Source organism: Tenrec ecaudatus, chromosome 10, assembly GCF_050624435.1.
Source record: "Tenrec ecaudatus isolate mTenEca1 chromosome 10, mTenEca1.hap1, whole genome shotgun sequence".
In the NCBI taxonomy this organism is placed as follows: domain Eukaryota; kingdom Metazoa; phylum Chordata; class Mammalia; order Afrosoricida; family Tenrecidae; genus Tenrec; species Tenrec ecaudatus.
In genome coordinates this window covers 7375388-7387585 of record NC_134539.1, presented here as the reverse complement: position 1 = coordinate 7387585, position 12198 = coordinate 7375388, and the positions used below count along the sequence as shown (strand labels likewise).

Sequence of the window (12198 nt, the reverse complement as noted above, 5' to 3'; positions counted from 1 at the left end):
CTCACAAATCTAGCTCAAATGGAGCATGTACACTGCTACATATAGGAGCTCTGGACACACAGAATCCAGGACCCATGGGAAGGTGGGGGGAGAAAGGAGGGACCAATCATATCGATATGACCCCCCACCCAGGGAGGGTGAACAGAAACATGGTTGAAGAGACAGCGGACAGTGTGAAATATGAAAATGATTGGTTCACAAGGGTGGGAGGGAGGGATAAAGACCAAGGACTCAAGTAGAAAAAAATGTTTTGGAAATGATGGCAACATATGTACAAATGCGCTGGTACAATTGATGCATGGATTGTTATAAGAGCTGTAAGAGTTCCCAATAAAATGATTTAAAAAAAAAAGTTAAAAAGTTGAAATATTAAAAATAAGAGAAATTAGAAGTCCTCCCCAGATGGCACAAATTGGTGACAGCTGGACCAGCCCGAGGCGTGGTCCTTTCCTTGTGGAGTCCAGGCCTACAGCCAGCTGGTCACAGACACCACCACCCACGGAGCCTCACACCAGCTGTGTGGGGGCCCGCTGAGAGTGTGGCTGTGTTGGGGGCTTGTCACTCTTCCCAAAGACCCTTTGTTTTTAAATCATTTTATTGGGGCTCTTACAATACTTACCATGTTGTGTCTTGCACATTTGTTGCCATCATTCTCAAAACATTTTCTTTCTACGTGAGCCCTTAATATCAGCTCATTTTTCTCCTCCCTTCCCTACCCTCTCTTCCTAATCCTTGATAACTTATAAATTATTTTTTCATGTCTTACACTGTCTAATGTCTCCCTTTACCTACTTTTCTATTGTTCATCCCCAGGGAGGGGTTAATGTCGATCATTGTGATGAGTTTCCCCATTATCCCCCACCTTTCCCTTCCCCTCCTGGTATCGCTACTCTCTTTATTGGTCCTGAGGGGTCCATCTGTCCTGGATTCCCTGTGTTTCCAGCTCTTATCTGTACCAGTTGACATCCTCTGGTCTAGCCAGATTTGTAAGGTAGAATTGGGATCATGATAGTGGGTGAGGGGAAGGAAAGTTGTATGTTTCATCGGTGCTATACTGCACCCCTGACTGACTCGTGTCCTCCCCGAGATCCTTCTGTAAGTGATCTAAAATCAATGGTGAGGAGGGTGTAGGAGGCCTGGTAGGGCTTCATCAAGGGCAATGTAACCAAGAGAAATTACTGAACTCAAATGAAGGCTGAACATGATAGTGGGACAAGAGGAAAGTAAAAGGAAATAGAGGAAAGAACTAGGAGGCAAAGACATTTATAGAGGTGCAAATACAGTCATGTACATATGTAAATAAATTTATATATGATGATGGGGAAATAGATCTATGTACATAAATTTATAGGTTTAGTATTAAGGTAGCAGATGGACATTGGGTCTCTACTCAAGTACTCCCTCAAATCAAGAACACTTTGTTCTATTAACCTACCATTCCATGATGCTCACCTTCCTGACATGAAGACACAGTGGTTGTATTAGCAAATGTGAAGAAAGCTGATGGTGCCCGGCTGTCAAAAGACATAGCGTCTGGGGTCTGTAAGACTTGAAGGTAAACAATTGCCCATCTAGCTCAGAAGCAACAAAACCCACATGGAAGACGTATACCAGCCTGTGTGATCACGAGGTGTCAAAGGGATCAGGTATCCGGCATCAAAGAACAAAAATCAAATCGTTGTAAGTGAGGGGGAGTGCAGTGTGGAGACCCTTGATTTTGGAGCTATAACGGTGCCTTCCTCCCCTGGTCCAGGCCCCAGCCACATCTCGCTCTACATGCGAACTCACCAGGGCTCGGCGCTCACCCACTGGTCCCTCGGCAGCGGCACCCCGGTCACCAGCAAAGGCGGAGACTACTTTGTCTTTTATTCCCATGGACTCCAGGCCTCTGCATGGCAGTTCTGGATCGAAGTGCAGGTGCGCGTGCCCGTCAGGTCCTGGGGGGCTTGGCATTGTGACTTCAGGGGCTGAAGATGTTAACTTTGGCCTCTTCTCTCTGCCAGGTCACCGAAGAGAAGCCGGGAGGAATGGTTACTGTGGCCTTGGCCGCCCACTACTTATCTGGGGAAGACAAGCGATCCTCCCCGCTGGACGCACTGAAGGACAAGTTCCCCGACTGGACATTCCCCTCTGCCTGGGTGTGCACCTATGACCTCTTCGTATTCTAACCTGTGGACAGTCCCCCGTGCCGCCTGCCTCCCCACCACATGCCCTGGGTGCTCAGGTGTGCCCCAGGGGACGTTGTGGGCAGAGGGGTGCATGCACAGCCTTGTGACACTTGAAACTGCCAGGACTCTGGCGCTGAAGCACACGTGGGCACTACAGCCAACGCCGTTTTACACGGCTAGGGACAGAGAACCACAAGCCATTCTGATAACTGTCCCCTCAGGATCATCAAAGACATACAAGGTACAGTCACATCTGGCCACTCTTAGCGAGAGCAGTGTTGTCTCCAGTCAAAGCCTGAGACCATCTTGTGTCAGCAAGTAGTGGGCGGATACGCCCCCAGGGCCGGGGGTCCCTGAGTCCGAGCTCTGAGGGGTTGGAGGGACGGCACTGAGGGCTGGCCGTTGCTGAGCAGCTGCACTGAGAGCACCATGTCTGTCGGAGTCCACTAGATGGGTCCCCCACAGAGACTCCCGAGACCCTCACCACACTCCTGCCCTAGGGGGGCGTTCTCTGTACTGGTTCCTCGCTTCCTCCAACACCCCACTCCCCCCACAATGGCCTCTGGGCAGGATGCTGAAGGGGCCAGGCCAAAGGAGGCAGGGCACATTCTGGGCCTTGACTTACTTCCTAGGTGTGGTCTGTTGGGTCTCTAGTGGGCGGAGGGAGAATGCACTGGACCAAGTTCTGGCAGCTGAGCAGACTGGTGTCTCGGAGCTCCTTGTCTGTCTGGCTGGCTCTCCTGAACCTGGGCTGTCTTGACTGACCAGCGTCCTTGCAGAGGTGGGGTGAGGTGGGGCGAGGTGGGGCAGCAGCCCCAGGACGAGGACTAGGACCAGTGGAGAATGCTCGGCGGACGCAAGCACACGCCCAAGAAAGTGTTGAAAATGAGAAGTGGACTGATTGGCTCCAGGTGATCTCAGGCAGGAGCCTGCATCCTGGGGGCTGCATGGCCCCCGAGGGCACACTGCACGCTGTCTCAGTCCACTCCCATTGAGCCCAACCCCGTGACAACCAGCAGCCCAAGAGGCTGCAGGAACAGGAGCCCTGGTTTTTCCCGCAGTCAAGGAAAAGCTGCTGTCACCAGAGCCCTGGCTCCTGCTGGGTGGCAGGGTCTTCATCTGTCCGGAGGGATGAAGGGTTTGCAGGGTCACCCTGGCTGTAAAACCCAGTTGTGGAGAATAAGTCTTACAATGTGTTTCCAGTGGGTTTCCGAATGTGAGCATTATTTTCATCCCCAAGGTCCCTGTGAAGGAGGATGACTAGAAATTATCTCAGATGCTGAGGACCCTGTACAGGACCTCACGCCGCCCGCCTTCCCCCCCCCACACACACACACCCGTTTCAGAAATGATCATGGTTGTCTGCCTTGGGGCTGCCGCCCTGTCCCATGCAAACCGCTCTCTATCCCCCCCCCCCCCCCGGGGTTTTCTGCAGCATCGGGATGCTGCTCCTGCACTCGAGCAGGAATGGTCACTTGGCGACCAGACAGACACTTGTACTCTGTAGAGAGCCCTTGCTTCGAATCAAGAGCCTGCAGTGAGGGTAGGGTGGTGAAGACCCCATAAAGTTTGCTAAAGGGCCTCTGCTCATTGGACTTTCAGGTGGTGACATTATTTCTCACAGAATGTGACTCACTAGCACCGTCCTATGGTCAGGCCCAAGGTGCTGAGCCAGTTTGCAGGAATCCTCTCTGGAAGTCCGCTGTGGGCCAGACCCCAGTCCCCCTCCATGCCCAGTGTAGCTGGTGCCCCAGGCCCGGCCCACCCGCGCAGCCAGAGCTGGAGGAGGGGGATGTGCCGCCGCCTCTGGTTTGCGAACCTGTGGGGCTGCTGTGCGGTTGCCTTATAGTGCTATTGCAGTGCCCTGGCTTGTGTGTCTGAACCGAAAACCCCCTCTTGGTTCACCACCTTGTTCCTCTGTCCCTGGAGCGCCAGGACCCGTGTAAGCCCACGGCCTTGAAAAGCCGTACTGCTGCCAGAGGAGCCGGCCAGCCCATTGCTCCTTTACTGGGCGATGGGAGCTAGGACCCCCACGTGAACGGAATCCCCTTCCCCTTGGAAGGAAAGGCGTGCCCGTCATCAGGTGAACCTGCCCTGCAGCACAAGGAGACCTTTCACATCCGTCCCACGGGCAGAGCACTGGCTAAGGGAGGTCGGAGGGAGGGAGGAAGAAACTAATGGTTTAATCTCCACGAGAGGAAAGGTACTGCCAGTCGCCCGTGTGCAGGTGTTCTGGGCACGTGACATGGTGGTCCAAGTCCCCGCAGGATGTCTAGTGTCCCCAGCGCCCTGCCTGTGTGGCCAGTGCAGCCAGGGTGCGCTCATGCGTGTGTGCCTGCATGTTTCATCCGGAGTGTTTGGTTTGGGGGCATTCTGAGTGCATCTATGCGTGTCCGCTGATGCTACACTTCCTTATATAACACGTTGCTGGTAACTCCTCGTCTCCAAGTTCACCTCTCAAACCACCATGTTTGACTTGTGGCTCCCATCCACTTCATTTTCCTCAAGTGAGCCTTGGCCGGTGGGGTGTGGAGGACATTTTACTGGGAGGAGCAAGCCAAACTGAACCCACGGCCATCCAGTGGGTTCCAACTCCTAGCGTCCTGTGCGTTTCTGAGACAATTGCTCTTAGGGGAGCAAAAAGCCTCGTCTCTAAGGCGGTTTCGAGCTGCTGACCGTACAATCTGAAGCCCAACCGGTTATCCCTGCGGCGCCACCAGGGCTCATTAGGACACAAACGTGATCAACAAAACACTGGACACACAGACCCAGCACCCTTTCACAAAGAAAACACTGCAAGTTGAGCATAGAAAGCGTGCCCTGAACCTGAGTTAAGGCATCGGTGAGAAACCCACAGCCGACGGCACACTCAGTGGGGAGATGGAAAGCTTTCCCTGCAGGTGAGGAACGAGGTCAGGCTGTCCTCCCTCTGCATTGACTAGGTGTTCCTGGAGGTTCTGGTCCTAGCAGATGAGCAAGGAAGGGATATAAAAAAGCATCCTGGCTGGAAGAAGCTACAGGCAACCTGACCTCCCTCATAGATACAGTCCTGAGGAATCACACAACCCAGCGCCACTCATCAATCCCCCAGCACTGCAGGATGCAATAATTGTGTACACCAGCAACAAACAAAAATGCAACAATTCCACCTAACATTACCATCCCCCCAAAAATGTTTTGCTTCCAAGGTGGGAATTGAGAAGTTGACCCATAAAATCCACCCGGAATGTTAACAAACCTAGGAACAAAGGAACAAGTGATCCAAATCGGTGGTGAGGAGGGTGTAGGAGGCCTGGGACGGCGTGATCAAGGGTAATTAATGAAGAGGAATTACCAAAACCCAAATGAAGACAGCATGATAGTGGGACAGGAGAAAAGTCAAAGGAAAGAGCTAGGAGGCAATGGGCATATATAGAGGTCTAAATAAAGGCATGTACATATGCAAATAGATGGAGAAATACATCTATGTGCATATATTTATAGGTTTAGTATTAAGGTAGCGGAAGAACATTGGACCTCCAATTCAAGTACTCCCTCAATGCAAGAATATTTTCTTCTATTATACTGGCATTCTATGGTGCTCACCTTCCCGACACAACCAAAGACAAAGTGGGTGAATAAGCAAATGTGAAGAAAGCTGACGGTGCCCAGCTATCAAAAGAGATAGCATCTGGGGTCTTAAAAGGCTTGAAAGTAAACAAGCGGCCATCTAGCTCAGAAGCAACAAAGTCCACATGGAAGAAGCACACCAACCTGTGTGATCACTAGGTGTCGAAGAGATCAGGCATCAAAGAACAAAAAATATTGTGTGCTCACCTCCATGATATGATCACTGAAGACAAATGGGTGCATAAGCAAATGTGGTGAAGAAAGTTGATGGTGCCCGGCTATCAAAAGATATAGTGTCTGGGGTCTTAAAGGTAAACAAGTGGCCATCTAACTCAGAAGCAACAAAGCCCACATGGAAGAAGCACACCACCCTGTGTGATCACGAGGTGTCGAAGGGATCAGGCATCATCAGAACAAAAAATCATAGTGAATGAGGGGGAATGCGGAGTGGAGACCCAAAGTCCATTTGTAGGTCACTGGACATCCTCTCATGGGAGGGTCTCGGGGAGGAGATAAGCCAGAGTGCAAGTAGCAACGATGAAATGTACAACTTTCCTCTAGTTCCTAAATGCTTCCTCCTCCCCCACTATCATGATCCCAATTCTACCTTAAAAATCTGGCTAGACCAGAGGATGTACACTGGTACAGATAGGAACTGGAAACCGGAATCCAGGACGGATGATCCCTTCAGGACCAGTGGTGAGAGAGGTGATACTGGGAGGGTGGAGAGAGGGAGGGTTGGAAAGGGGCAACCGATTACAAGGATCTACATATAACCTCCGCCCTGGGGGACAGATAAAAGAAAAGTGGGTCAAGGGAGACGTAGGACAGGGCAAGATATGACAAAATAATTTATAAATTATCAAAGCTTCATGAAGGAGTGGGGAGTGGGAAAATGAGCTGATACCAGGGGCTTAGGTGGAGAGCAAATGTTTTGAGAATGAGGGCAATGAATGTACAAATGTGCTTTATACAATTGATGTATGTATGGATTGTGATAAGAGTTGTATGAGCCCCTAATAAAACGATTTAAAAAAAAATCCACCTGGAAATGCATACTCCCGAACAAAGCCATCTTGAAACCATGGGGGACTCCACTTTCCAGAGCAGTGGTTCTCAGCCTTCCTCATGCCGTGGCCCTTTCATAAACTTCCTCATGTGGTGGTGACACCCCCCCCCCACAACCATCACTGTCATTTTGCTACTGTGATGAATTGGGTGGGTTCTATGAAACAATTATTCAACCCCTCAAGGGGACCCAACCCCCAGGTTGCAAACGGCTGTTCCAGAACATTATAAAGTAAATCTGAGACTTGCGGTCAGCTAGCTTGGCAAGGCTGCCGGGATGGCCCACTGTGGTGAAGTGATCTTTTCCAAACCAAGACTTGAATGGATTCATTCTTGTTAGACTGCCGAGAATTTGTGTGTGTGCCCCAGATAACACTGGCTCAGAATCTATTAGAACAAGGTCAAACAATCATCTGGGAACTTTCACTTTAAGTCACAAGGTAAAAATAACCTGGGGTTCTATAAGAATCACCTGGGGGGTTTTGTGAACCTGTAGATTCAGATTCTGGATATCTGGAGTGGAAAAGCAAATTCTCAACAGGGTGCTGAGGAATTTCTAACTGACTGGAAGCCTTGTTTTCAATAAACCAATGGGTGCCTGCAACAGAATCAAGTTGGGCCCACACTTCACACCATACATGAAAATTAAAATAGATGGAATGCAGTGTGCCAGCAAGGAGTGGGGAGCCAGTGGAGGGGCCTGAGGGCTCGGCCCCCATACCAGCTACGTGGACCACTGCTCCTCCCAGAAGAACTTACTTGAGAGGACGGCACTGAGGCTGCAGCTAGGGGAGAGGGGCATGTCTGATCAGAGCAAATGGGAGCAAATGAAGGGGAAGGAAGAGAGAGTGGAGCACATCCTGGCCCATCAGGCCTGGAGGACGATATCCTCACTCTGAACAGCCAATGGACAGAGTGGACAATATAGCTAATCCCACTATGAGACACAACATCTCTTGATGGCCCAGGGCCCTAAGGGGGACAACACTGGAGACTCAGTGTTTGGATTGGACCAGACTGACCCTGTGACACCGAGACAAACCACTAAAAGTGTGTGGCAGAGCAACCATGGGAGCAGAGCAGGGAGCCCCTGAGGGAGTACAAAGGACAGACTCTGGGACAAAGCATGGTACCCCATGGGACCTGACTGAAGGACACACCTAGAGATAAAAAAAATCAGACCTTGATCTATTTACAGGTTTTTCTTTCTAAATTTTTTTCTTATAATTAATTTATTCTATGGGTAATTGGTTTCCTTTTTTGTTGTCATCATTGTGTTCTCACCCATCGCCTATCTTGCTATGGCTTGATTTTTGGTGCATATTATTATCTCTACAGATCTATCTAGATAAGATAGACTGGATGAAAGGTCTGGAGGAGAAAACAATGGGACCAATGGTTCTGGGGGGACATGGGAGAGGGTGGAGGAGGGGGTAAGGAGGTGGTGCTGACTAACCCAGGGACAAGGGAGCAACAAGTGATCCAAAATCAGTGGAAAGGAGGGTGTGAGAGGCCTGGGAAGGATTCAGCAAGGGCTAGGTAACCCAGAGAAATTACTGAAACCTAAATGAAGTCTGAACATGATAGTGGAACAAGAGGAAAGTAAAAGGAAACAGAGGAAAGAACTAGGTGACAAAGGGTATTTACAGGGGTCTAAAGACTGGAATGTACACATGTAAATATATTTATATAAGAGTGTGGGGAAACAGACTATGTGCATATATTTATAGGTTTAGTATTAAGGCAGCAGATGGACATTGGGCCTCCACTCAAGCACTTAATGCAAGAACACATTCAATTAAATTGGCATTCCAGGATGCACACCTTCCCGACATGATTGCTGAAGAAAAATGTGTGCACACTAACCCACCCGGGGGAGAGTACTGGTTGTGTCCCCACAGAACTGGAACATGCATATGGACCCCACCATGACACACCAAACAAGGAGGGCAATGTAAAGTACGGAGGACTACACAAAGAGACTGGACCATACGCTGGTCTAATCCAGAATTAGCCCGACCCCCACTTTCGAAGGGAGTACCACAGAAAATGAAAATAGATCGTCTGGTGTGGGAAAGGAACTGACCCACCACACCACACCCAGAAGGAAGCTAGAACAAAGGAAGAAGGAAGGACGGAGTGGAGTACACCTGGGCTCACCAAGCTCAGAAGACGATAGCCCGGCTAGAAGGGCCCATCGTACAGAGAGAACCATACAGCTGGCCACACTGCGAGATGCGGCATCCTGCACTGACCCATAGCCCTACAAGGGACAGCACTTGAGACACAGTGGGGGATGTGTGACTGAGCTGACCCCACCACACTGAGGCAAACACTGGGGGCGTGCAATGGAGCATCAGGGGAAGCAGAGCAAAGTAAAAGATGGACTTTGGGGCCAGGACGTGGCACCCCACAAGACTCATCTGGAAAACACTCCTAAAGGCCAACAAACAGACCTCGAACTACTAACAAATTTTTTTTCTTTTTGTTTTGTCTTTTTTTTTAACCTTGTAAATTTTGTATGTTAGTGGCTTTTTTGCCTATCAGCGTGTCGGTGTTGCTGCTGTCGAAGCCATGTTCTTATGTGCCACTTGGGTGCTATCAAAGCCATCTGCATTTGTATGCACATACTACTATATCAGCAGGTCCACCTAGACAAGATAGGCTGGACAAACAATGAGAGAAGAAAATAATGGGACTAACGGTCCTGGAGGGACACGAGAGTGTGGGAGGTAGTGGAAGGGAGGAGGTGTCGCCCTACACAGGGACAAGGGAACAACGAGTGGTTTAAAACAAGTGGATGGAGAGGATGGGAGGACTGGTAGGGAGTGACCAAGGGCAAGGTAACTGAGAGGAATTACTGAAACCAGAATGAAGGCTGAACATGGTAGTGGGACAGGAGGAAAGCATAAGGAAATAGAGGAAAGGAGGCAAAGGGCATATAGAGAAGCCTAAATACAGACATGTACATATGTAAATATATTTATGATTATGGGGGAAATATACCTATGCATATATTTATAGGTTCAGTAGCAGGGTAGCAGGTAGACATTGGGCCTCCTCACGCACACTTCCTCAATACAATAGCACCTTGCCCAGCTAAAAAGTCATTCCATGATACCCACCTTCCTGACATGATCACTGAAGACAGACGTGTGTGTAAGCAAATGTGGTGAAGAAAGCTGATGGTGCCCGGCTATCAAAAAGATATAGCGTCTGGGGTCTTAAAGGCTTGCAGGCAAACAAAACGGCCATATAGCTTGGAAGCAACAAAGCCCACAGAGAAGAAGCACACAGCCTAAGCGAATACAAGGTGTTGAACGGACCAGGTAGCAGACACCAAGGAACAAAAACCATCATAGCGTGATCACCTTCCTCACATAAACGCTGAAGACGAATGTGTGCATAAGCAAGTGTGGTGAAGAAGGCTGATGGTGCCCAGATATTGAGAGATATAGCGTCCAGGGACTTAAAGGCTTGAAAGTAAGCAAGCGGCCATCTAGCCCAGAAGCAAAAAAGCGCACACAGAAGCAGCACACCAACATGTGTGACCATGAAGGGCGGAGGAGACCAGGTCTCAAACAACAAAGGCAGGGGCCGGTGGCGGGAATCACATAGCCGTGAATGAGGGGGAGTGCTGGACATCCCTTGCAGAGGGGTAGTGGGGAGTAGATGAGTCACTCAGGGTTCACCTGCCTCTAGTTCTTGAACACTTCCTCCCCTCCCAATTATCATGATCCCAATTCTACTTGCGGACCTGGTTAGACCAGAGGATGCACAGTGGTGCAGTAGGGATCTGGAAACACAGGGAATCTAGGACTGATGAACCCCACAGGACCAGCGGTGGGAGTGGTGACACCAGGAGGGAAGGGGGTGTACAAAGGGAGAACCAATCTTGGGGATGTATGTGTAACCTCCTCTCTGGGAGATGGGCAATGGGAAGGTGGGTGAGGGGAGGTGCCAGGCAGTGTAAGATAAGATAAAATAATAATTTATAAACTATTAAGGGTTCAGGGGGAAGCAGGGCGGGGGAGGGGTGGGGGAAAAAAGGAAAATGAGCTGATTCCAGGAACCCAAGTGGAAGGCGAATTTTGAGAATGACGAGGGCAACGAATGTATAAAGGTGCTTTACTCAATTGATGTATGTATGGATTGTGACGAGTTGTATGAGCCCCAAATAAAAAGATTTACTAAATTAAAAAAAAAAAAAGAAAAATGTGTGCATAAGCAAATGTGGTGAAGAAAGTTGACGGTGCCCGGCTATCAAAAGATATAGTGTCTGGGGTCTTAAAGGCTTGAAGATAAACAAGCAGCCATCTAGCTGAGAAGCATCAAAGCCCACATGGAAGAAGCACACCAGCCTGTCTGACCCTGAGGTGTAGAAGGGACCAGTTATCAGACATCAAAGAACTAAAAATCCTATCAGTGGGTGCCCACCTTCCTGATACCATCACTGAGGACAAACGGGTGCATAAGCAAATGTGGTGAAGAAAACTGATGGTTCCTGGCTATCAAAAGATATAGCATCTGGGGTCTTGGAGGCTCGAGGATAAACAAGTGGCCATCTAGTTCAGAAGCAACAAAGCCCACATAGAAAAAACACGCCAGCCTGTGTGACCACGAGCTGCCAAAGGGATCAGGTATCAAGCATCAAGGAACAAAAACTCATAAAATTGTAAATGGGTGAGTGCAGAGTGGAGACTCAGAGCCCGTCAGTAACAGGTGAGTGCAGAGTGGAGACTGGAGACTCAGAGCCCGTCAGTAACAGGTGAGTGCAGAGTGGAGACTCAAAGCCCGTCGGCAGCCAACCGGACACCCCCTTACTGAAGGGTTGTGGGGAGGAGGTGAGCCAGTCAGGGTGCAGGGTAGCAACGATGAAACATAACTTTCCTTTAGTTCCTCCCCCCCCCCCCCACTATCATGATCCCAATTCTACCTTACAAATCTGGCTAGACCAGAGGATGTCCATTGGTACAGATAGCAACTGGAAACACAGGGAATCCAGGATAGATGACTCCTTCAGGACCAGTGGTGAGAGTGGCGATGCCTGGAGGGTGGAGGGAATGTGGTGTAGAAAGGGGAAACTGATTACAAGAATCTACGTCTAGCCTCCTCCCTGGGAGATGGACAGCAGAGAAGAGGGCAGTGGGAGACATCGGACAGTGTAACATATGACAAAATAATTTATGAATTATGAAGGGTTCATGAGGTGGGGAGGGAGGGGAAAATGATATTAAGGGTTCAAGTGGAAGGCAAATGTTTTGAGAATGATGATGGCAACAGATGTACATATTCACTTGACACAATGGATGTGAGTATGGATAGTGGTAAGAATTGTATGAGCCCCCAATAA

At 49.6% G+C, this 12198-nt stretch overlaps 1 protein-coding gene across 1 annotated transcript in view; it reads left to right on the top strand.

Annotated features, from left to right (window-relative positions):
- ERMP1 (endoplasmic reticulum metallopeptidase 1) overlaps positions 1–6800 on the top strand; it is a 34436-nt gene extending 27636 nt beyond the window's left edge. The window contains exons 14-15 of the mRNA XM_075559895.1: positions 1754–1917; positions 2004–6800. Coding sequence (XP_075416010.1) covers positions 1754–1917; positions 2004–2168 — 329 coding nt within the window. The 3' untranslated portion in view covers positions 2169–6800. The remainder of the gene's footprint in view (positions 1–1753; positions 1918–2003) is intronic.
- Positions 6801–12198: the final 5398 nt, after the last annotated feature.